The 26,719-nt window shown below is 34.2% G+C and overlaps 1 protein-coding gene across 2 annotated transcripts in view; it reads right to left on the reverse strand.

Moving 5' to 3' along the window:
- Positions 1-26,719, reverse strand: part of LOC136026278 (sorting nexin-29-like) — an 80,081-nt gene that overhangs the window by 23,529 nt on the left and 29,833 nt on the right. For both annotated transcript variants that reach the window (XM_065702667.1, XM_065702668.1), the window contains exons 7-8: positions 18,266-18,405; positions 13,577-13,739 (exon numbers count right to left, since the gene is read on the reverse strand). In XM_065702667.1, the coding sequence (XP_065558739.1) occupies positions 13,577-13,739; positions 18,266-18,405 (303 nt within the window). The remainder of the gene's footprint in view (positions 1-13,576; positions 13,740-18,265; positions 18,406-26,719) is intronic.

The raw sequence follows: 26,719 nt of genomic DNA on the forward strand, positions 1-26,719 counted from the left end.
GCTAAAGTATTTTTAGTAATTTCAACTATTTATTCTACGGCTTTTGTGATTCAGGGGTCATTCTTAATGAACTGGGATAAAATTTAAGCTTTAGTGTAAAGAGCGAGGTACTGACGATGGGGCGAATCCCCTCATGTATGTAATAAACACATGAGAATACAAAAGTTCTTTACGTAAGCTAATTTATAAGTTACGTAAATCTTTTACCAATAAAAATATTCGTAAAAAATTAAAAGTTCTAGTTGCTTGTTTAATTAACCAAAAAATCGGAGGGCAACTAGGCTTCGTCCCCCGCTCTTTTTTTCTCAAAATATTTCGATCAAAATTACGAGAAAGCTATTTAGCAAAAAAAAAAAATATATGCAAATTTCGTTTTGATTGTTCCTCTGCAAAGAGCCAAAATCAAAACATGCATTGATTCAAAAACGTTCAGAAATTAAATAAAAAAAAACAAGTTTTTTTAACTGGAAGTAAGGAGCGACATTAAAACTTAAAACGCACAGAAATTACTTCGTATATGAAAGAGGCTGCTACCTCATCAACGCCCCGCTCTTTACGCTAAAATTTTTTACTGTTTTAAAAAGAAGAATTGAGAGAAAGAGTCAAACTTTAGCGTAAAGAACGGGGCGTTGATGAGGTAGCAGCCTCTTTCATATACGAAGTAATTTCTGTGCGTTTTAAGTTTTAATGTCGCTCCTTACTTCCAGTTAAAAAAACTTGTTTTTTTTTATTCGTTTACAGCGTTCAACTTTATTGAAAAACTGAATAATCAGATCCAAAAGAAGTGACAGACTTTTCAAAATAAGGACTAATGGGAAATTAATTTAATGAGATACAATAGAATTTCTACAGTGGATTTCAAGGTATAAGTTCCTATAATTAAACCTTTTTATTTCAGTGTGTTTATCCAAACTAAACAATCATGCCAGTGAGAAGGAGGACTTAATATATCATCATCATCAAAGTAAATGAAATTTACAGCGATGAATATGGATGAAAATATGCTTTTTTAAACCCTTAACTTCTTCTTTCTTTAGTTATCAGGCCAAGACAACTTCTCTAAAAGAGCTAACTTCCAGACACTGAATTCAGTGTTTTCTTTTTGAAGTTCGGCTCAGTATTTCCAGAAAATCTGTTCAAAATCCATCCCACTCATGTACTTGTTCATTGTCTTGATCATTTTCTTAAACTTGAATTTGTTCTGGTGATTTATTGGAGTGAGGCTGAAACTGGGCACTCTTTTAGCTCACAGTGCAAAAAAGAATCTGAGCTGGGTTTGAGATAGAAATCCAGCACATGAGCCCCACCTAACAACATCTACTTTGAGTTAATTGAAAAATTAGATTGCAATATTGTAAATATTCAAGTGGTAGATTTTTAAAATCTTCAGTATCCGTAATTTACAACTGGACATACTGCACGATGGTAGGCCTGTATGCTTGTTAAATTTTAGCAGACTCTAAGTCAGACGAATTTAAAGTTAAAATCGTGTTTTTGCCAGCCGGTAGTAGGATTATTATTCGATAGATAGATAGATAGATATTTATTGAAACAAAAGCCACTTTGGGCCATGGACAAAAAAACAAAAATACAACAAAATAATAATACAAGATACTAACTTACATAACAGGGTATATAATAATAACAATGAAAAAGCACAACAATTGCAAAAAGAAAACAAAAACAATAAGGCAGCTAATACCATAAAATTAACATAATTACACAAAATGTCGCTGACATGATCAATATATTTAAAAAGCTTTAAAGCTACATGGATCATGGCTACAAAAAAAAAAAAAAAATGCTTCAAGCACACCATATAAAATATAACTTTCAACATTCTTTCCTTGTCCCACCTATCGTCCACCCTCCATAAATCTCTGAGTTGCATGGCTATATTCGCATACCTTCCCACATTCTCAATATCCACTTTACACTTACTTTTTAAATTTCTGACCATCCAATCCTTCCCATTTACCCCAATCCAAGAAGTTCCTACCCCCAAATCCTTCAACTCTTTACAATTGCACATAAAGTGCTCTAAGTCCTCATTTTCTCCGCACATCGGGAAAAAATACGGACCCCTCCGTGACCGAAATCTCAGCAAATACTTCCTTCTTTCACCGAAAGGCATACAATTACCCTTTATTGAAATTAACCACATTATATCCTCCACTTGAAATCCCACTTTAAAATAATATTCCTCCCCCCATGCCTCCTTGACCTCCACGTGCACATCTAGACATTATGCCGCGGTCCGACCAATCTGCCATAACTGGATCTCCTACTCTTGCAGTACAATCTTTACCTCTTTTGCCACATATCCTATTTCTCCTCCTATGCCTACTCAATGATTCCAAATTCCTGGCATCCCACAACTATTCAATATGTTCCTTATTTGATTTGGCCTCGAATCTTTCCTATTATCATTTACCCTTAATCTGTATGCTACTTTAACTAATCTGTCCTTAGGCAATGATGTTAACCTTTCCCAAGACATAACCATTTTTACTAGTCTCTTATTCCTAAGTGTATCTATACCTAAATATCCTCTTACTACTAGACTATTAAACCTATCATTTAAAAAAAGGTAGGTAAAGGTAAAGGATGTGGCACTTGACCCTTAAGGTCCGAACCGGCGGTGCTGATCTCCGTCTCAAAGCCCTTCAGCCAGGAAGCGCAATGGGGGGATGAGGGTCAGCCATCCTGTGCTTTTGTACACCCTTCCTGTAAAATCTATTATTTAAACATAACAGTCTCTTAAAGTACCTAAGCTGAATCCTTTCTAACCCCATTCCATTCTCACACTTCCAAAATTCTGATCCATGATGTACCACTGAAATCAACCTTGTCTCAAAAATTCTCTAATGCAGCTTAATATCATTTAGGCCTAATTCTTTAATACTACTCTTAAGGAACATTCCCATTAGCCTGTTCCCTTTAATTACCACTTCCTCTATATGCCTCTTCCATTTTCCATTAACTTAGTTCCTAAATAATCAAATTTTTCCACTATTTTTAATTATTCCCCTCTATATCAGCCCCCTATCTTCCCGCTAGTCCTAAACATCATAACTACCGACTTATCTATATTCAAAGGTAACCGCTTTTCCTTAAAATACTCTGAAGCCAAGTCTAGGAGTTTTTGAAGATTTTATCTAGCCTTCTACACAAAATCTTAGAGGAAAGCTTACTTAATGTGTTCCCTAATGTTATAAGCCTATAATTCTCATGTTCTTCTGGATTTCGTTTTTTTAAAAGAGGTAACACTGTTGACGTAACCCACTGTCCATTGGGGAACCTCTATCAACTTCGAAAAATAATCGTTATCATTGGTATTGCCCAAACCCGTGTCCACTTCCAAATTATTTCGGATATTTCATCTGTTCAAGATAATCGGGTATTTCATCTTTCATAATTTTTAGGGATTTCTATACCTCATCTTGGGTTACAAAGCTCTTGTAGGGATTTCTATACCTCATCTTTCGTTACAGACTAAAAAAGCTCTTGATTTCTATCTGTAAAAGGTCTATCTGACCGCTGGCTTTCTAATCCTACCATGTTCATAAGATCTACATTTTCATCTAATCCACTATTCCCTTGCCTCTCCGTTTCCTCTAAATAATCAGGCCAACTTTCAGCTGGTGGAATCCTCCTTTCTTTATTCCTACAGCTTCTACCTCTAAATGTTTCTCTAAATTTTATACCCCTCTCATATTTAAATCACTTCTTTTTCCCATTTATAAACCTTTTATACTCTCTCCTCTCCATCTTATATTCATCATAATACTTATCAAACTCTTCCTTCCCTCTATACTCTTTTACTAAGATAGTTGAACTACTCAATATGTTTCTCCTAGCTCGACACTCACTGTCAAAGAAACTCTCCCCAGACCTCTCTCTCCCAGTTGCAACCCTCTCCCCTACTGAATATACTACTTGACTCAATTGGCCTAAAGAACCTTCAACTTCCCCATCTTCCGCTAATCTCAGGCTTCTCTCCAAACTTTCTTGCTCATTTTCTTCCATTATTTTCTCCTGAAATGACTTTTCCACCTTAGGAGAGACATAAAGCGGATTCTTCATATCAATACTCTTCTTCTTCCCTATTTTCTACTGCCCTACTCTTACCCATTATCCTACTTCCTTTTTATTTTTGTCTCCACCTATTTTTTCTCTAAATCTAATTCTATCTTGGCTTTGATTGGCATATGATCAGACCCCACCAGCACCATAATCTCAAAATCAACACATGAAGGCCAAAGAGACAAATTCACAAAAATTAAAATCAATCACATTTGGAGACCACCCACAATAACAAGTAAATTCTCCCTTACCCTTATCCATTCCTGTTCTCCCATTCAAAATTACCAACGTATCATTACAAAAAATTCCGAAAAGTTCCTTCCCCAATTATTATTTCTGCAGAGGTGATCCCTATTTGCTCTCTGCGGAAGAACCATATCCATATTATCCCAATTTCTTTCCACTGGCTTATTATATTAGCTTGTTGTAAAATAAAATATAGCTGCTAAATTTAAATTGAAATTAAGTTTAACTAGAAAAATCATGTTTTCGCCTGCTGTTAACTGGTATTTGATCTAGTATTAACTTATTATATGTTAATCAGCATTCAGCACTAGTTGAATTTTAATTATCATTAAGTCTAAATACGTTTATTTGGAAGTCAAAATCATACTTTTTGCCGGCCAGAAGCTGGAATATTAGCGAATGATAAACTTGTCGAATTTTAACTGAAAGTAAGTCTAACTATTTTGTTAAACAAAACCATGTTTTCATCAACCGGTAGCTGGAATATTACCTTTTATTAGCATATCATACATTAAAATATATTTGTTGAATTTTCATTGAAAATGCTTTTCAAACAGTTCGTGGTAACGAACTGTAGTAAGGAGCGACCCGGCCCAATAGTAACCGAAACTCTAAAAAACGGAATTTTAATAACAATAGCTAAATCAAAAGAATCACACTTTAATGCTGATTTTAAATATATATATATATATATATATATATATATATATATATATATATATATATATATATATATATATATATATATATATATATATATATATATATATCATAAAGTTTAGACTTACCCATCAAAAGTTACAAGCCTGAGAAAATTTGCCTTATTTTAGAAAATAGGGGGAAACACCCCTTAAAATCATAGAATCTTAACGAAAATCACACCATCAGATTCAGCGTATCAGAGAACCCTACTGTACAAGTTTCAAGTTTCTATCTACAAAAATGTGGAATTTTGTATTTTTTGCCACAAGACAGATCACGGGTGCGTGTTTATTTGTTTTGTTTTTTTTTCCAGGGGTAATCGTATCGACCCAGTTGTCCTAGAATGTCGTGAGAGGGCTCATTCTAACGGAAATTAAAAGTTCTAGTGCCCTTTTTAAGTGACCAAAAAATTGGTGGGCACCTAGGCCCCCTCCCACACTCATCTTTTTCCCAAAGTCACCGGATCAAAATTCCGAGATAGCCATTTTGTTCCACACAGTCGAAAACTATAATACCTATGTCTTTGGGAATAATTTACTCCCCCACAGTCCCCGTGGGAGGGGCTACAAGTTACAAACTTTGACCAGTGTATCCATATAGTAATGGTTATTGGGGAGTGTACACACGCTTTCAGGGGGATTTTTTTGGTTGGGGAGAGGGATTGAGGGGACGGGGTTACGCGGGGGGAACTTTCCATAAAGGGGGCGCAGTATTTTTAACATTTTTTTTCAGGACAATGAAAAATGAATATGAAAAAGTTTTTTCCACTGAAAGTAAGGAGCAGCATTAAAACTTAAAATGAACATAAATTATTATGCATATGAGGAGTTCACCTCCTCCTAATACCTCGCTCTTTACGCTAAAGTAATTTTATTAATTTCAACTATTTATTCTACGGCCTTTGTGATTCAGCGGTCATTCTTAAGGAATTGGGACAAAATTTAAGCTTTAGTGTAAAGAGCGAGGTATTGACGAGGGGATGAACCCCTCATATACATAATAAAAACATACGAATATAGAAGTTCGTTACGTAAGTTAATTCGTAAGTTACGTATATTTTTATTACTAATAAAAACGTTCGTAAAAAATTAAAAGTTCTAGTTGCTTTTTTAAATAACCCAAAAATTGGAGGGTAACTAGGTCTACTCCCCGCTCTTTTTTTTCCAAAATCGTCCGATCAAAACTATTAGGAAGCCATTTAGCCAAAAGAAATAAATTAATATGCAAATTACGTTTTAATTATTCATGTGGGGAGAGCCAAAACCAAAACATACATTAATTCAAAAACGTTCAGAAATTAAATAAAAAAATTTACCTTAATTAGATTTTTACATTAAACTATACTTGCTAAATTTTGAATGACGTTGAGTCAAACTGTGTTTTTTTTTTTAAAGTCAAAATCATGTTTTTGCCATCCGGTACCTGGAATATTACCTTATATTAGCTTATTATGAATTAAAGTATACTTATGTATCACTGGACGATAGCTAGTATATTACTTTAATTAGGTTTTTTATATTAAATTAAACGTGCAAAATATTGGATTGGATGACGTTGAGTCAAACTATGTTTTTTTTTACGTCAAAATCATATTTTGGCCATTCAGTAGCTGGAATATTACCCTATATTAGCTTATTATGAATTAAAGTATACTTTTGTTTCACCGGACGATAGCTAGTATATTACCTTAATTAGGTCTTTTTATATTAAATTAAACTTGCTTAACTTTGGATGACGTTGAGTCAAACTATTTTTTTTTTAAGTCAAAATCATGTTTTCGCCATTCAGCAGCTGGAATGTAACCCTGTATTAGCTTACTATGAATTAAAGTACACTTCTATTTTACCGGATGATAGCTAGTATGTTACCTTAAGTAGGTCTTTTTATATTATTTAAAGTTGCTTAATTTTGGATGACGTTGAGTCAAACTATTTTTTTTTAAGTTAAAATCATGTTTTCGTCATTCAGCACCTGGAATGTAACCCTTTATTAGCTTACTATGAATTAAAGTACACTTCTATTTCACCGGATGATAGCTAGTATATTACCTTAATTATGTTTATTTATATTAAATTAAACTTACTTAATAGCGGGATATTACCCTATATAAGCTTATTATGAATTAAAGTATACTTCTATTTCACCAGACGATAGCTAGTATATTACCTTAATTAGGTTTTTTTATATTAAATTAAACTCGCTTAATTTTGGATGACGTTGAGTCAAAATCATGTTTTCGCCATTCAGTAGCTGGAATATTACCCTATATTAGCGTATTATGAATTAAAGTATACTTCTGTTTCACCGGAAGATAGCTAGTATATTACCTTAATTAGATTTTTTTTTATATGTTAAATTAAACTTGCTAAATTTTGGATGACGTTGAGTCAAACGTTTTTTTAAAGTCAAAATCATGTTTTCGCCATTCAGTAGCTGGAATATTACCCTATATTAGCTTATTATGAATTAAAGTATACTTCTGTTTCACCGGATGATAGCTAGTATATATCCTTAATTAGCTTTTTTTATATTAAATTAAACTTACTTAATTTTGGATGACGTTTAGTCAAACTATTTTTTTTTAAATTCAAAATCATGTTTTTGTCATTCAGTAGCTGGAATATTACACTATATTAACTTATTATGAATTAAAGTATACTTCTTTTTCACCGGACGATAGCTAGTATATATCCTTCATTAGCTTTTTTTTATATTAAATTAAACTTACTTAATTTTGGATGACGTTGAGTCAAACTATTTTTTTAAAGTCAAAATCATGTTTTCGTCATTCAGTAGCTGGAGTATTACCCTATATTAGCTTACTAGCTGTTGGGGTGACGCTTCGCGCCACCCCAACACCTAGTTGGGGTGTCTGTAATTTCGTCAGTCGACAAACATGACGTCAGTCGACAAACAACATCATGACGGCATAATGCTCAATCCTTATAATGACGTCAGTCGAAATACATGACGTCAGTCGACACACAAACATGACGTCAGTCAACACACAAACAAACAACTTATTTTTATATATATAGATTATGAATTAAAGTATACTTCTGTTTCACCGGACGATAGCTAGTATATATCCTTAATTAGCTTTTTTTATATCAAATTAAACTTCCTTAATTTTGGATAACGTTGAGTCAAACTATTTTTTTTTAAGTCAAAATCATGTTTTCGCCATTCAGTAGCTGGAATGTTACCCTATATTAGCTTATTATGAATTAAAGTACACTTCTATTACGCCGGATGATAGCTATTATATTAGCTTAATTAGGCTTTTTTTATATTAAATTAAACTTGCTTAATTTTGGATGACGTTGAATCAAACTATTTTTTTTAAAAGTCAAAATCATGTTTTTGTCATTCAGTAGCTGGAATATTACCCTATATTAACTTATTATGAATTAAAGTATACTTCTGTTTCACCGGATGATAGCTAGTATATATCCTAAATTAGCTTTTTTTATATTAAATTAAACTTACTTAATTTTGGATGACGTTGAGTCAAACTATTTTTTTAAAGTCAAAATCATATTTTCGTCATTCAGTAGCTGGAATATTACCCTATATTAGCTTACTAGCTGTTGGGGTGACGCTTCGCGCCACCCCAACACCTAGTTGGGGTGTCTTTAATTTCGTCAGTCGACAAACATGACGTCAGTCGACAAACAACTTCATGACAGCATAATGCTCAATCCTTATAATGACGTCAGTTGACAAACATGACGTCAGTCGACACACAAACATGACGTCAGTCAACACACAAACAAACAACTTATTTTTATATATATAGATTATGAATTAAAGTATACTTCTGTTTCACGGGACCATAGCTAGTATATATCTTTAATTAGCTTTTATTTATATCAAATTAAACTTACTTAATTCTGGATAACGTTGAGTCAAAACTATTTTTTTTTAAGTCAAAATCATGTTTTCGCCATTCAGTAGCTGGAATGTTACCCTATATTAGCTTACTATGAATTAAAGTACACTTCTATTACGCCGGATGATAGCTAGTATATTAGCTTAATTAGGTTTTTTATATTAAATTAAACTTGCAAAATATTGGATGTCGTTGAGTCAAACTATGTTTTTTTTACGAAAAACTTTTGAACTTCCTAGCAGTCGTTCAGTTGATAGTTTTGGTTTGAGTAATAATGTCCTTAAAAAAATTAGTCAGTTTGTTTCTCATCCGATTTCACACATAACTAACCTCTCTCTTTCTTCTGGTATTTTCCCTCATTCATTTAAAGTTGGTACTGTTATACCTTTGCACAAAAAAGGTGATTCGTCTCTAATTTCAAACTACAGACCTAAATTCTCTTCTTCCCGTCATCTCAAAGGTTGTTGAAAAAGTAGTGTATCGTCGACTCTCTTCATTTGTATTTAGTACTAATTTGACTGATGGAAATTCTCTCATCACTAACCATCAATATGGTTTTCGTCCCTCATTCTCTACCTTACATGCACTTACTGATGCTACAGAGTTTGTGCGTGTTAATCTGGACAAGGGCTTGTGTGTTTTGGGTCTATTTCTTGACTTTTCAAAGGCCTTTGATATGGTTGACCACAATGTTCTTCTGTCTAAACTATCCTTATTTGGTGTGCATGGAGTCCCACTAGAATGGTTTAGGTCCTACCTCTCAGATAGATCTCAGTATGTTTTGGTGAACCGTACTTCTTCCACTACTTTGCCTGTATTGAAAGGTGTCCCACAAGGCTCTGTGCTTGGACCACTTTTGTTTCTAATCTACATTAATGATCTTGTTGATGGTCTTCATCCCCATGTTCACCCTGTTCTTTTTGCTGATGACAGTAACTTTTTCATTGCTGCGGTGGACCTGCCATCAGCCACTTCTATAGCTCAAGGTCTTCTTGATAAAGTAAAGGATTGGTGCTGGTCAAATGGTATGGCTCTTAACAGCCGAAAGAGTGCCATTGTCAACTTTAGGACCCCTTACCGTATGAGAGACGTACAGGAGCCAATCACCCTGACTTTTGGGAATGATATTATACCACAAGCTACTATGGTGAAATTTCTTGGTGTGTATCATGACTGTTTTCTTTCTTTTAAACCGCATATAACTCACACCCGTTCCTTAATCCTCCGCCAGTCTTCAATGTTGCACCGGATTAATTCATTTCTTCCTCCTGATATTATGGTTTCTCTTTATTATGCTTTTATTCATCCTTACCTTTCTTATTGTTGCTCTGTCTGGGGCAATACTAAAAAATCTCTTCTCTGCTCACTTCAAAGAGCCCAACATAGGGCAGTGAAGGCTACTTTTCTTCTCCCTCGGCTTTACCCTTCCTCTGATCTTTATAATGATACTGGAATAGCTCCACTGGATCATATTATAGGTAAAAGTACTCTTTATTTAGCGCATTCTGCTTTTCTAGGTACTCTTCCACCGACCCTGCAGCAGTTTTTCTCAAGGACAGGCTCAGGTAGGTACTTTTCTTCTTTGCGTAATTCTTCTCGACGATTTATTTTACCAAAACGATCCTCTACAGCAGCTCAGAGGTCTCCTGTATATCAGTCAATTCTATTATGGAACTCCATCCCTTCGGATGTCCCTCTTTTTCTTTCTGCAAAGGCATTATTTCGTCGGGTCTTTCCAGAATAATTTTTGTCTCTCTTTTTAATTCTATCCCAATTTGTATGTCACTTCTCTTCTTTTAAAATCATTTTCAGCTATATGTTAAATCTCTTTCTAAATCTTCTATCTGTTAAATGTCCTTGTCTTGTTCCAATGTTTTTTTTTTTTTTTTCTTGTATATATTTTATAAAAGTGTTTTATTCTTGTTCTCTGTAGCCCATTACAAGCAAAGCTTCTTGGGCCTATTAACTGATTTACTTTTGTTATAGTTTTTCTTTTAGTATTAATAAATTGATTGATTGATTGATTGATTGATTTACGTCAAAATCATGTTTTCGCCATTCAGTAGCTGGAATGTTACCCTATATTAGCTTATTATGAATTAAAGTACACTTCTATTACGCCGGATGATAGCTAGTATATTAGCTTAATTATTTTTTTTATATTAAATTAAACTTGCAAAATATTGGATGACGTTGAGTCAAACTATGTTTTTTTTACGTCAAAATCATGTTTTCGCCATTCAGTAGCTGGAATGTTACCCTATATTAGCTTATTATGAATTAAAGTACACTTCTATTACGCCGGATGATAGCTAGTATATTAGCTTAATTAGGTTTTTTATATTAAATTAAACTTGCAAAATATTGGATGACGTTGAGTCAAACTATGTTTTTTTTACGTCAAAATCATGTTTTCGCCATTCAGTAGCTGGAATGTTACCCTATATTAGCTTATTATGAATTAAAGTACACTTCTATTACGCCGGATGATAGCTAGTATATTAGCTTAATTAGGTTTTTTTATATTAAATTAAACTTGCTTAATTTTGGATGACGTTGAATCAAACTATTTTTTTTAAAAGTCAAAATCATGTTTTTGTCATTCAGTAGCTGGAATATTACCCTATATCAACTTATTATGAATTAAAGTATACTTCTGTTTTACCGGATGATAGCTAGTTTATATCCTTAATTAGCTTTTTTTATATTAAATTAAACTTACTTAATTTTGGATGACGTTGAGTCAAACTATTTTTTTAAAGTCAAAATCATGTTTTCGTCATTCAGTATCTGGAATATTACCCTATATTAGCTTACTAGCTGTTGGGGTGACGCTTCGCGCCACCCCAACACCTAGTCGGGGTGTCTGTAATTTCGTCAGTCGACAAACATGACGTCAGTCGACAAACAACATCATGACGGCATAATGCTCAATCCTTATAATGACGTCAGTCGACAAACATGACGTCAGTCGACACACAAACATGACGTCAGTCAACACACAAACAAACAACTTATTTTTATATATATAGAATATGAATTAAAGTATACTTCTGTTTCACCGGACCATAGCTAGTATATATCCTTAATTAGCCTTTTTTTTTATATCAAATTAAACTTACTTAATTTTGGATAACGTTGAGTCAAACTATTTTTTTTAAGTCAAAATCATGTTTTCGCCATTCAGTAGCTGGAATGTTACCCTATATTAGCTTATTATGAATTAAAGTACACTTCTATTACGCCGGATGATAGCTAGTATATTAGCTTAATTAGGTTTTTTTATATTAAATTAAACTTGCTAAATTTTGGAATATAAGCTGAAATATTACGCTGTACTGGCTTATTAAAAATTGAGTTATATTTTTTGAATATTAATTGACCTTTTCAAATGATATTTATTTAAAGTGAGAACCATTTTCTACCGAGTAATACCTAGTATATTACCTTAAAATACGTGTTCATAAATCAAATTAGACCTGTTGTATTTAAATCAATTTTAAGTCTGTATATGTTTATTTAAAGTGAAAACCAAATTTCACCGGGCAAGAGCAATTATATTACCTTGTAAGGGGTTTTTACACATCAAATTAAATGTGTGGAACTTTAATTCATTGTAAGTCAGAATATGTTTATTTAGAGTGAAAACCATATTTCACCGGGTTATAGCTAGTATATTACCTTGTAACGGGTATATATATATCAAATTAAACTTGGGAAATTTTAATTGATTTTAAATCAGAATATGTTTATTTAAAGTGAAAACCATATTTCATCGGGCTAAAGCTAGTTTTCTTACCTTGTAACGAGTTTTTATACACGAAATTAAATTTGTTGAATATTGATTGACCGTCATCAGTGTTGAATTTTAAATGACTAAGTCAAACTATGCTTATTTAAAGCGAATACCATATTTCACCATACAATAGCTGCCATTTTTGGTTACAATAGCTTTTTTTATGTTGATTAAATTTTAAGCCAAGTTATTTTCGTTTAAAGTCGAAACCTTGCTTTCACCGGACGTTATCTGGCATATAACCTTATATCACAGCATAACACTAAGAAAGATAGTACTACCTGAATAGATATTAAACACCTGAAACTTTGCTAATTGGTGGAGTTTAAGGAACAAACAAGAGAAAACCAGGAAAGATGTTTTTACTTACTGCCAGTTTTGATCCAAATTTCATAGCGAGATGTAGCAGCAATGGCGGATGGATGCCAGCATTTTGAGTGAAATAACGTATCACAGTATCTTGAGGAAATAACGAAAAACCAAGAAACAGGCCAAGCCTATTCAGTTGGATTTTTATTCAGTTGCCCTTTCAACGTTGCTTGAAAATGACCTCTTTTATTTGTTTTTTTGTTTTTAATATTTGTCAGTTTATATTTTCCTGTTGAAGTTTTTCTTTTTTTTTATTCTTAACCGAAATATTTGCACAATATTCTTTTTTTTCACTGGCTGTGATTATTTTGCCTTTTTTTCTCTATAATTTTTTTTTTTATTTTGTCAAACAATATACTAAATTTACGTAAGTGGGACATAAGCTGTAGTTTATCCTAGATATTGCTCATTACACCTTTTGGATCGGCAAAACCCCCTTTACCGGGAGAAGAAACAAGGGAAAAATAAGAAAGAACAAAACTAACCTGTTAACGGTTTTTATCCGAATTTCATAGCAAGAAACAGCATCGGTGGCCGATTGCTTGGCAGCTTGTAGCTCGGCTTCAATTCCCAGTTTTTCTTCAGTAATTTTCTCCAGCTTAATTTCAAGATCTGCTATTTTTTCTTCAAGCTCTACTGGGACCTCAACTAACAAAAGAAAATATAAATACATTTTTTTTTAATTTTTGTTGTTGTTCAATGCTAGCAGGGTACTGGAAAACCATAGATAGCTGTTCAAAGGCTCATTTTAAAGGAATTATTACCATCTAATTTTACTTTTATACTTCTCGTTTCATACTTCAAATTCATTTAATTTCCCATTTTCCATTCATTTCAATTTAAAGAAATTTATTTTTCTTTTATGCTACTTGTTGTGGAATTTAGTTAAGGTACATTTCTAAAGATAAAAGCACAGGGACATTTCTGGGGCACGACGTCAATAAAAGGCCAATTTTTGAATTTTCAGAAAATACAAGTGACCATTGTAAAATTACTCAAGATTTTAGGAGGAGCAAAAACCCAAAGCCTTTCTCTTCTCTGCAAACCTCATTGTTAAAAGGTTCAAAAATACAAGTAATTAAGAGTGCATTTATAAAATCAAAAGTAGAGGGTTATTTCTAGGAGGGCGGTATTTAGGGGGTACAACATCAATAAAAGGCAAATTTTTGAATTTTCAGGGAATATAACGGAAATTACCTGAGATTTTAGGAGGAGCAGAGGCCCAAAGCCTTCCTCCCCTCAGCAAACCTAATTGTTAAAGAGGTTCAAAGATGCAAGTAATTAAGAGTGTATTTATAAAATTCAAAGTAGAAAGTTACTTCTAGGGGGGCATCTAGGGGGTGCAACGTCAACAAAAGGCAAATTTTTGAATTCTCAGGGAATATAAGAGAAATTACATGAGTTTTTAGGAGGAGGAGAGGCCCAAAGCTTCCCTCCCTTCTAAAACATACCCGCAAAAGAGGTACGGGATACAGATAAAAAATATAGCAAGATTACCGCCTTTAAGTTAAACCATGCTAACAAAAACTTTCAGCTCTTCTAAGCAATACTAGAAGAATTAAATTAATTATTCTATAATAAGTAAATAAAAATAATGAACAGAGAAAAAAATTGAAAAGAAGAAATGAAACTTAAATAAGATTAATTAAATTGAATTACCAAAACCTTACAACAATGTGTAATTACAAAAGTAACACTTTCTGGCACTTCCCTTATTCAATATCTGAGAAACAATTTTGGACTAAAATGTAATAGATATTATTCCTTAGCACAAGTTACAACTAGAATTTTTTTCATTTTGAGCAGTCTTTTATCCAGGATAAGTTTTTTTTTTTTTTTTTTTTTTTTTTTTTTTTTTTTTTTTTTTTTTTTTTTTTTTTTTTTTTTTTTTTTGCAGCCAATATTTTCTACTTGTAACGAATTACTAATTTAAGAACTAAACAAGAACTTATTCAGGATTTTTGTTCAGAGGGGGGGGGGTACAAAAAACATCAAAAATTTCTTTATATGCATTTTGTTCCGTTTGAAAAAAAAACGAGTTTGAAAAAAAAATTCCAGGGGGGAGTTTCATATAAAACGCACAATTGCAAATAAAATCTATTGCATTTTGTATACTATTTGTAAGCTGCTCAAAGCCAAGAAAAACTTGGAAAAATGATATAGATTGCACAATAATTTACTCTTCTAAAACTTATACAAACTGGTTGATGTATCATGCTTCCTGAAGCCTGAAAGTTTAGCAAACACGTAGTTTATATTTACTTTTACATTTTTCTTTTTCTTATTCTCATTCTATTTTATGATCTCTTACTTTCTATTTACTCTACCTTTCTACTTTACGTTTCTACTTTTAGATTTCCTGAAGATTATTTTCGCCGATGATTTTCTTCTTTAAGGATATCGTGACTTGGAATTCCCGATTTCCTCCCATCCCCATCAAGACAAAAATGAGGCCTAAAATATCTTTTCTCCTGTCTTCGATCAACTCTGCCCCCCCCCCAAACACCACCATAAAGATCCATTGACGCCATTATAAAGCTCATATATTAGCTTTGTAATAAGTAATAGGTTTCATATAAATTCAACGGGCCCTTGTGATTCAGGAGTTGTTCTTAAAGCATTAGAACAAAAATACAAACTTTAACGTAAAGAGCGAGGCATGAGGAAGGGGCAGCCCCCTCAAACATGGGATAATCTTTGTTCGTATTAAGTTTTACTGTTGATCCTTACTTTCAGTTGAAAAAAAAACTTGTCTTTTTTATTAGATTTCGGACTTTTTCCAAATCATGCCGAGAAATTCCCCTCCATCCCCCTCGTAAAATTTCCTCTGGAAAACTCCCCTGCCCTGAAGAAAAATTTTCGTATAATCCTCAATAACAAATACCATATGTAAACAATGGGCAAATAGTATAACTTACAGGCCTTTCTCCAGGGGCCATGGGGAATCATGTCATCGCCAGAGGCACAGTTATTTAGACCTTTCAGCTATGCTGATCTAAATGACTATCTCAAATTTCGATCGGATGGTATAGGGGAAAAAAGAAGAGTGGGAGGAGAATAGTTGCATCCAATGCCCTTGGTTACTTGAAAGGGAGTTAGCATTTTTATTTTCCGTTCGAATGAGCCCTCTCCCGATCTTCTGGGAGTATCAATTCGATACGATAACCCCTGAAAAAAAACAACTAAAAACAAAACGAAAATGACAAAAAAAATAATAAATACCCATCCGCGATCTCTCTTCTGGTGAAAATACAAAATCCCACACTTTTGTATATGGAAGCTAGAAACCTATACGATAGGTTTTTTAAATATGCTGAATATGATGGTGTGATTTTCATTAAGATCGCTTATCCTTTTTGATTTATTCCCCCCTTTTTCGAAAATGAGACAATTTTTTGAGGATCGTAGCTATTGATGGGAAACATTAAACATAAAGAATTTTATATATTTCGAATCAGCACAAAATGCCAATTTTTTGATGTTATAATTGCTATCAAAATTCTTTTTAGAGAGTTTCGGTTACTATTGAGCCGAATCGTTCCTTTCTTGCTGTTCATTACCACGAACTATACGATCGTCCAATGTGGGTATTGTCCGTTATTTTGCGGCTTGTTACAAAATGTTTTAGAACTCGGTTAACTCATTTTCTTAAGAGGCTTAATTTGTCAAATATTGGTCAGTCTGTATCCCAAAATAATAGAAAGACGGAGGATGCATTGATATTTTTCAGTAGCTAAACTAATGTATCTTAAGAATAAAGCATTTACGGCTGGTGCAGTATTTCTAGACCCCATGAATGCTTTTGACACAATTGACCATGGTCTACACCTGGAAAAGTGTAAGGCGTATAGAATCCGTGGTAGGGCTTTCAATTTTATATGGATTTTCCTTAGTAACCGTAATCAGTTAGTGCAGATAGATTGCATACAATCTGAAGTGGGGTCCCACAGGGATCTGTTCTTGTTCCGATTTTGTTCCTGTTGTTCATTATAGGATATGCTTAATTGTATCTCCAATTGTTGTTTTAGTGTTAGTGCTTGTTGTAATCCCCAGGACTAAACAGTGTGATTATTTGCTGATAATATTGTAGCTATCAACACTGCATAGATAGAAGAGGTACTCCTGACATCGTTGAAGACTATTGTTAATATTTTACATTCTTGGTTGAGGGTACATAGGCTTGAGGCTAATTTGGATAAGTCAACTTATGTCACTTTTCCCGTTCTCCGATTTTTTATTCTTTGGTTGAGGAAATTGCAACACAGTGCAGTATTTAAAGTGTTTTTCTAAAACCTAACACTCGGGAGTTGGCATTAACAAAAGTTTATCGTAAAAATACTATGTACACTCTGTTTGCAAAATTTTGTCTCCTGACCTATGGATAGTGACAAGACTTAAGCATTTTTTCCCTCTTTTTTCCTACTCCTTCTTTATTTTCCTTTTATCCATCCCTACATGCTGTGCCATAGTAGCATTTTGCTTGGTACATTTTCTTCCATCGTCTGGTATGTATGAGTTCTACAATATCACTGTTGTTCATTTGCTGGCTGGCCTACAATCCTGGGAGTCGGTTTTGATCACCTTTGAGCGGCTAAGGAATTTGTCAGTTTCTGGATTAAATTTTTTTTTTACTTTAGTTCATTTTTAGGCTACAACATGATACAAATCTTTCATTTTTTGGGAATTCAATCCACGATTACGACACTGAATCTTCTACAAAGATTAATATTCCGCCAGCTGTTTCAGCCCGGTCAACTTTTTTTGTGCTTCATAGGGGGATTAAGAGTTGGGAGCACCTTAATCAGAACACAAAAAATTAGTGATATTTCTTGTAAGAGCGTAATTAAAGAAATGCTTTAATAAGAATGAATTTTATTTATTTTTTTTTAGGGAGGGTAGTAAATACATGGATCAATAAATTACTAAGTATTGCCTCTAAGGGCATGAATACAATAATAACTTTGGTAAAATTGTTTGATATAAGAACTGTGATGCCGATTAAGAATTGGGTTGTACACTGGTTGTTAGTTTTTTGTGTGTTTTTGTCTCTTAATTTTGCTTTTGCGTATTTTATAAAGTTTTTTACTTCTTGGGGTAGCCGTTAAACTATAGTTGTTGTTTATTTGTTATAATAGATGTTTCTCTCTCTCTTGCAAGCTCAATTTGGTTCTTACTGTTGGTAGCCTGATTTCCTTTTATAGAACACGAATCGGGATCAGATGACGCCGTCATAGGCAGTAATATGCTTCCATCTTGACTCTGCAGCTCCAAGCAGGAAGACGACGAGATGGCGCTCTCGTCACCAGTATATGAGCTGAAAGAACAAAAGACCAATTTTGGATGAACCTATATTGAAGAGGTTTTTACAGTATCTTAGTAACAGGTGCATGGAATAGATAGTCATTCTTAATGGTTCGAAAAATATTATATTTTTTTATTTTGAAGAAATATCTTATTAGCTTTTTACTGCCGAACTATAAACACGTTTCAGATTGCCATTGGTTTTAACCGAAGTTTTGCTCAAACCCTTGTTCACACTTATGATTACTGTTTCTTATTTTTAAGTTTGCACACTGCCTAGTCAAAAGACTCCAAAATAGGTTAAAAAAAACTATAAAAACGCACCTCGGAGCCTTGGGTGCCTTTTGCCTTCTGCTGAACTCCTTTTTTCAAAAGATTTCAAGCTTTAAAAGTCTGTGCTTGTGATTTTGGTAAGATGTATTTGGGGGTTGAGGAGGGGTTAAAGAGGGCCGACGCTCTAAATGGTTGTGACAGTAACTTTGTAACACTAGATAGTAATGTGACAGTAGATTCTCCTTAATGTCCATGTTTAAGTTTTACAACGTTTCAAGCTTCTACCTGTAAAATTAGAAGGAGCTTTTTCTTCTTAAGAAGATAGAAAAGATATCTTAGAAATTCCACGGCAGAAACTCAGCTGAATGGACTTGCAAATCCAAATATTCATAGAGATCTCAAAGTCAATTTATTGGTAGAACCAAAACTATCAATAGGCAGTAACTTAATTTTTTAACGCTGGATAAGTCTTTTAACGTTATTCGAAATCAAAACTAATAAACCGCGATACAAACTCAAGAAATCCTATTACAAATGTCCTTCTAGATTTCCAAACATATTTTTGAAAATCAAAAGAAAAAAATTCGAAAGAGAACTTTGCCCCTAGGGCTAGTCACTCTTTCCAGGATTGGCCTTTCCCTGTAGAAAAGCAGAAGGAATGACGTATGTTCTAGCATAAAGCAGGCTAAGGAAAGTAGAATTGCTTCTGTGACATAAAATTTCTGGATTCTTTTCATCTTATATATAAATTAAATACACTTCAATAGCAAAAGAAACTCCATAATTCTAGATTTTCTGTAAAACCATGGATTTACAGTCTCGGTAGTGATCTATGCAGCAAGCATGTAACTCTAGGCGTCTATAAGATATCTAGTACTTTACAGTAGTTTCCGATTCACCACGATGATTAAAGCTCTATAGATTATCGCAAACAGAATCGATAAAGTTTAAAACGAATATTATATTTCTGAGCTTGAAATCAGATTAAAGATTTTTCCTCCTTTTCCCTCTCTTGAAAGTAACTTAAAGATGCTATGAAAACGAACTGTTCAAATCAGTATCTAACCTTCTAAAACGAAAGGTTCAACGAATTTAACTTTACCGTCACCAAGTCTGTTTAGGTTACTAATGATAGTGTTTCCTCAGCCTGCATTATTTTGACGCAGACCAAAATGAGAGCCAATTTTTGCCTGAGTTCAAGAGAAGAAACATCCTGAGCTGCTTTGAAAATGAAATTCGGAGGCTGCATACAAAATATAAGGCCTTTTAAAAGTTTGGCTGTGCATTTATGGTGAGAAAACAGTCTTTTACACTCTCCCCCAATAGCGAGTTCTCATATAATATATATATCTATTTAAAGCCTCCCTCTTTACACCCTGCCAGGAAGTTCCTATTTCCTTTAAATCTTTATTTATGACATCCTCCCAACCCAGACAAGGACGACCTGCTTTCCGTGTAGCCCCAGACGGTCGGCCAAAAAGGACAATCTTCGGTAATCTGTCATCCTTCATCCGTAGAACGTGGCCTAGCCATCTCAACCTTTCTTTCATTATAACCTCAGAAAGCGGGATTGAACCACACTTTTCGTACAACCTACTGTTTGAAATACGGTCAGTCAGCCGGGTACCCAGAACAATCCGTAGGCAATTTCTCTGGAAAACATCTAGTAAATTTTCATCTGCTTTTCGGAGTGCCCATGCTTCAGAGCCTGTAGCTTCCAATATTCTAATCTTGGTTTGTAGAGTTATCTTTCTATTCTTCCAAACTTTTTCTAACTGTGAAAAAACACCCTGAGCCTTAGCTATTCTACTTTTAACATCTTCACTGCTCCCATCATCTTTACTAATAATACTACCAAGGTAACTGAAGCTCCCAACCTGATCAATCTTTTCGTTATCTAATGTCACCTGTTCATCTTCACTTATTCCTAGCCTTAGTGACTTAGTCTTCTTAATATTAATTTTCAAGCCTATTTTAGCACCCTGAACTCGCAAAACCTCTAAAACTTCATTCATTTTGCTCACACTTTCATCTAATATGCTTAAATCATCAGCATAATCTAAGTCCAGGAGCGTTCTTCCTCCCCATTTGATTCCATGGTCTCCAATTGCCTTTCCTGTGCTCCTTAAGACGAAGTCCATCAAGATGATCCATATAAAGGGGGATAGAACACAACCCTTATTAACTCCTGATTTAATACAAAACCAGTTGCTAACCTCATTTCCTACCTTAAATACGGCAGTATTATTCTCGTACATAGCACAAATCACTTTAATGTATTTTTCTGGTATACCATATAACGATAAGACCTTTGTTAACGCTCTTCTATCAACAGAATCGAAAGCTTGCTCATAATCGATAAAACTGAGGACCAAAGGTGCTTGACAACGAAGGGACTTCTCAATTATTAACCTAAGAGTGAAAACATGGTCGACACATCCTCTACCTTTTCTAAAACCGCATTTTTCTTCCCTTAAAACTTTGTCTACAGCATCTCTCAGTCTAAAAAGTATCTTATTACTCAGTAATTTGCTACCTACAGAGACCAGACTAATGCCTCGATAATTACGACACTCACTCTTGTCACCTTTCTTATACAGTGGTTTAATTAAGGTTTTCCTACAATCATTGGGTACCTCCCCTTTTTCAAAAATCATGTTCATAATCTTCAGTGGCTTATTCCTAACCTCAGAGCCACCATATTTAAGAAACTCATTAATCATACTATCAGCACCTGGGGCCTTATTATTTTGTAATCCTTTTAGTACTATCGCTAATTCTTCCTTCACATCCAAGGTATTACAAACTTTTTCATTTTCATCTACATCTTTTCCTGCAACTGTATCTTTCCTTATCACTAATTGTGGCTCCATTTCTATCTTTAACTGGGACTAGTCCGGATTGACTACTCCCTTTCAATTTATTAACATGCCAGTATAATATTTTACTATTATGCCGTCTAGCCGCATCTTCCAGATCCTCAGCAATTCTATCCATGGCCTCCACTTCATATCTTCTTAGTTCATATTTTAATGCTTTCTCCACTTTCTTTACATTCCTTTTGTTTTCATACGACCTATCACTCAGATAATTCTTATACAAACCCCTTCTACTCTCTATTAAACCTAAAGCTTTTTCACTAATATTCCTAGTTGCAGTCTTAGCACTCTTCCCTAGGACACCATCAGCAACTTCACAAATTGTTTTTTTGAAATTATTCCATCCATCTTCTACATTATCAAATTTTAAACTCTCAAGTTTAGTATTCAACTGTTCCTGGAATTTTTTCTCAAATTTTCATCCTGAAGTCTACCTACATCATAACTTTCCGGGAAGGAGTTACCCTTCCGAAATTTCAGCTTTAAATTAACCTTAGACACTACTAGATGGTAATCTTACTTTTAACATCAATAACAGCACTCCTATATATCCTAGTATCTTGTATGGATCCTGCTAGTCTTCTGTTTACAATAATATAATCAATAAGGTTTGCTGTTTTACCATCACGTGAATACCATGTCAACTTATGGGCCATTTTGTGACCAAACACCCTGTTGGCTATAACTAGGTTGTTATACCTACAAAATTGCAAAATCCTATAGCCATTACTGTTTTCTTTTCCTACACCAAATTTACCTAGGCTAGGATACCATCTACCCCTATTTCTACCAACTTGGACATTAAAATCTCTAGCAAAAACACCATATTTCTACCTGGTACCCTGTCTATTTGCTCCTGTAACTGTAAGTAAAATTCATCTGAGTCAATAGTATCTCCATCAGTTGGTTCAACGGGGGCATATACTACTATAACTGATACCCTGAACTTTTTAGTCATAAAATGAGCAATTAGTATTCTATTATTAATACCTTCCCAGCTTAAACAAGACTTAGCAGCTTCCTTATTCATCATGAGCCCTACTTCCTGTCTATGTACCCCATCCTTCCTGCCCGAGTAAACAAATTCTATGTCACCTATTTTCATGCTTCCTACCCCTGGGATATGAGTTTCTGAAACTCCTAATAAATCCAGTTCAAGCCGTGTGAATTCGTCAGTCAAAATGTCGATGCGATAGTCATTTTTTAACGTCGTAACATTCTAAGTTCCAATTTTCATATTCTCTAAATCTTTGAAATTATTTTGGCCTCAGGAAAAGCAGTGATCCCGGGTACCTGTGCAGGATGGGGACCGACATATCTTCTCAAGTCTACACCGAAGCGCTTAAGCCGGCTTAGAACCGGACAGCAAGAAGTCCCTGGAACCTCCAGTAAGTTGGAGACTTTGTGCAATCCTGGGCCCATCTTGGTCACAGCATGGTTTTCAGCACTTGGCGATGCTCTTCTATCAACAAGAGTCGAAATCCTGCACAGACAGTCCCAAGCCTATTACCTCCGACTCATTATATATTCATGCCTACAAATATTATGCTACTACGAGGAGGCAGCCCATAGTAGATAAATTAGCTAGGAAGAGGTTTTTCAGCCCTAAAACGCCCATCAAAACAAACCAAGCCCAGAAAAATATCCAATAATCAGAATCCCGTTCGAGTGCTGTGTTGTTTACTAGGCTATAATTTCCTCGAGGGGCGCCACTCCTCAAGTGGAAAAAATTGACCACAAGTTTCCAAGTCTTGCGGGTACCCCGAAAGGGTCAAGGCAGCCCTTTTCAGAGGCTGTTGTCCAGAAATCTGGATCTTACGCCCTGCCGCAGTTGTCCTCCTATAGAGGATCCTCCCACGATGGTGTTCTGCATCACCATGCAATTTAACCCATTACTGGGAGAAGGTTTGTAACTCATCTGACGTGTGAACACGGCAGTGGGCCCTGTTGAGTGTACATTTGAGGGGCCTTCTTCCTCCTCCACATGTAATTATGACCCCCAGGGGAGGGTTTCCCAGTTTCTATTTCGGAGCCCCCTGGGACAAGGTCCCACTTGGTCTAGGCCTCCTATTGAGCTACTCTACCTATCTGTAGGGTATTCCCCTATCTGTTGTCCTCTACCAAAACCTAGCATGATTATCTAATAATTAACTAACTAATGCAACTAATAAATAGTTGCAGTAAATTGCAACTTTACTTTAATTTAGACTATAATGTAAAGGAGAAAAATAACATATACAATCTCTGTTGTCCTCTGATAAAACCTAGCATGCAAACAAATAATTAACTAACTATTGCATCTAATTAATATTTGTAATAAAGTACAACTTTCCTTTTAATTTATAGCCTAAAATAAAGAAAACACAAAAAAGCTCTATTGTCCTCTACCAAAACCTAGCGTGTTAACTAATAATTAACTAATAAATAGCCCATTTGGCCTGATTGCAACTCCTCACAAGCTACACCTTATAGAAAACAACTTTGAGAGTTTAAATTAAGAAGAAAACTTATTAGAAACTCTGCTAATACTGCAAAAGTAGACCTAAGTAGCCAATTTAGTCTGTTTGAAACATCTCACAAGCCAACACCCTCTAGAAAACACTTTTGAGAATTTAAATTAAGAAGGAAACTTATTAGAAACTCTGCTAGTACTGCAAAAGTAGACCTAAGTAGCCAATTTAGCCTGTTTGAAACATCTCACAAGCCAACACCCTATAGAAAACACCTTTGAGAATTTAAACTAAGAAGAAAATTTATTAGAAACTCTGCTAGTACTGCAAAAATAGACCAAAGTAGCCAATTTAGCCTGTTTGAAACATTTCACAAGCCAACACCCTATAGAAAACACCTTTGAGAATTTAAATTAAGAAGAAAACTTATTAGAAACTCTGCTAGTACTGCAAAAGTAGACCTAAGTAGCCAATTTAGCCTGTTTGAAAAATCTCAAAAGCCAACACCCTATAGAAAACCCCTTTAAGAATTTAAATTAAGAAGAAAACTTATTAGAAACTCTGCTAGTACTGCAAAAGTAGAGCCAAAACCCTATAGAAAACACCTTTGAGAATTTAAATTAAGAAGAAAACTTATTGATAACTCTGCTGATACTGCAAAAGTAGACCTAAGTAACCGATTTAGCCTGTTTGAAACATATTACAAGCCAACACCCTATAGAAAACACCTTTGAGAATTTAAATTAAGAAGAAAACTTATTAGAAACTCTGCTAGTACTGCAAAAGTAGACCTAAGTATCCAATTTAGCCTCATTGAAACATCTCACAAGCCAAAACCCTATAGAAAACAGCTTTGAGAATTTAAATTAAGAAGAAAACTTATTAGAAACTCTGCTAGTACTGCAAAAGTAGACCTAAGTAGCCAATTTGGCCTGTTTGAAACATCTCACAAGCCAACACCCTATAGAAAACACCTTTGAGAATTTAAACTAAGAAGAAAACTTATTAGAAACTCTACTAGTACTGCAAAAGTAGACCTAAGTAGCCAATTTAGCCTGTTTGAAACATCTCACAAGCCAACACCCTATAGAAAACACCTTTGAGAATTTAAATTAAGAAGAAAACTTATTAGAAACTCTGCTAATGTTGCAACAGTAGACCTAAGTAGCCAATTTAGCCTGTTTGAAACATCTCACAAGCCAACACCCTATAGAAAACACCTTTGAGAATTTAAATTAAGAAGAAAACTTATTAAAAACTCTACTAGTACAGCAAAAGTAGACCTAAGTAGCCAATTTAGCCTGTTTGAAACATCTCACAAGCTAAGACCCTATAGAAAACACCTTTGAGAATTTAAATTAAGAAGAAAACTTATTAGAAACTCTACTAATACTGCAAAAGTAGACCTAAGTAGCTAATTTAGCCTGTTTGAAACATTTTACAAGCCAACACCCTATAGAAAACACCTTTGAGAATTTAAATTAAGAAGAAAACTTATTAGAAACTCTGCTAGTACAGCAAAAGTAGACCTAAGTAGCTAATTTAGCCTGTTTGAAACATCTCACAAGCCAACACCCTATAGAAAACACCTTTGAGAATTTAAATTAAGAAGAAAACTTATTAGAAACTCTGCTAGTACAGCAAAAGTAGACCTAAGTAGCCGATTTAGCCTGTTTGAAACATCTCACAAGCTAACACCCTATAGAAAACATCTTTGAGAATTTAAATTAAGAAGAAAACTTATTAGAAACTCTACTAATACTGCAAAAGTAGACCTAAGTAGCCAATTTAGCCTGTTTGAAACATCTCACAAGCCAACACCCTATAGAAAACACCTTTGAGAATTTAAATTAAGAAGAAAACTTATTAAAAACTCTACTAATACTGTAAAAGTAGACCTAAGTAGCTAATTTAGCCTGTTTGAAACATCTCACAAGCCAACACCCTATAGAAAACACCTTTGAGAATTTAAACTAAGAAGAAAACTTATTAGAAACTCTGCTAGTACAGAAAAAGTAGACCTAAGTAGCCAATTTAGCCTGTTTGAAACATCTCACAAGCTAACACCCTATAGAAAACACCTTTGAGAATTTAAATTAAGAAGAAAACTTATTAGAAACTCTACTAATACTGCAAAAGTAGACCTAAGTAGCTAATTTAGCCTGTGTGAAACATCTCACAAGCCAACACCCTATAGAAAACACCTTTGAGAATTTAAATTAAATGAAAACTTATTAGAAACTCTGCTAGTACAGCAAAAGTAGACCTAAGTAGCCAATTTAGCCTGTTTGAAACATCTCACAAGCTAACACTCTATAGAAAACACATTTGAGAATTTAAATTAAGAAGAAAACTTATTAGAAACTCTACTAATACTGCAAAAAAAGACCTAAGTAGCTAATTTAGCCTGTTTGAAACATCTCACAAGCCAACACCCTATAGAAAACACCTTTGAGAATTTAAATTAAGAAGAAAACTTATTAGAAACTCTGCTAGTACTGCAAAAGTAGACCTAAGTAGCCAATTTAGCCTGTTTGAAACATCTCACAAGCTAACACCCTATAGAAAAAACCTTTGAGAATTTAAATTAAGAAGAAAACTTATTAGAAACTCTGCTTGTAGGGAAATACATCCAAATGGGGAATGTATGATTTAATAAAAGTAGGAAATTGCAATGCCTCTTCGGTTTTCCAATACGATTCAATTCAGTTGCATCTCTAACGAA

Source organism: Artemia franciscana, chromosome 4, assembly GCF_032884065.1.
Source record: "Artemia franciscana chromosome 4, ASM3288406v1, whole genome shotgun sequence".
Classification (NCBI taxonomy): Eukaryota; Metazoa; Arthropoda; class Branchiopoda; order Anostraca; family Artemiidae; genus Artemia; species Artemia franciscana.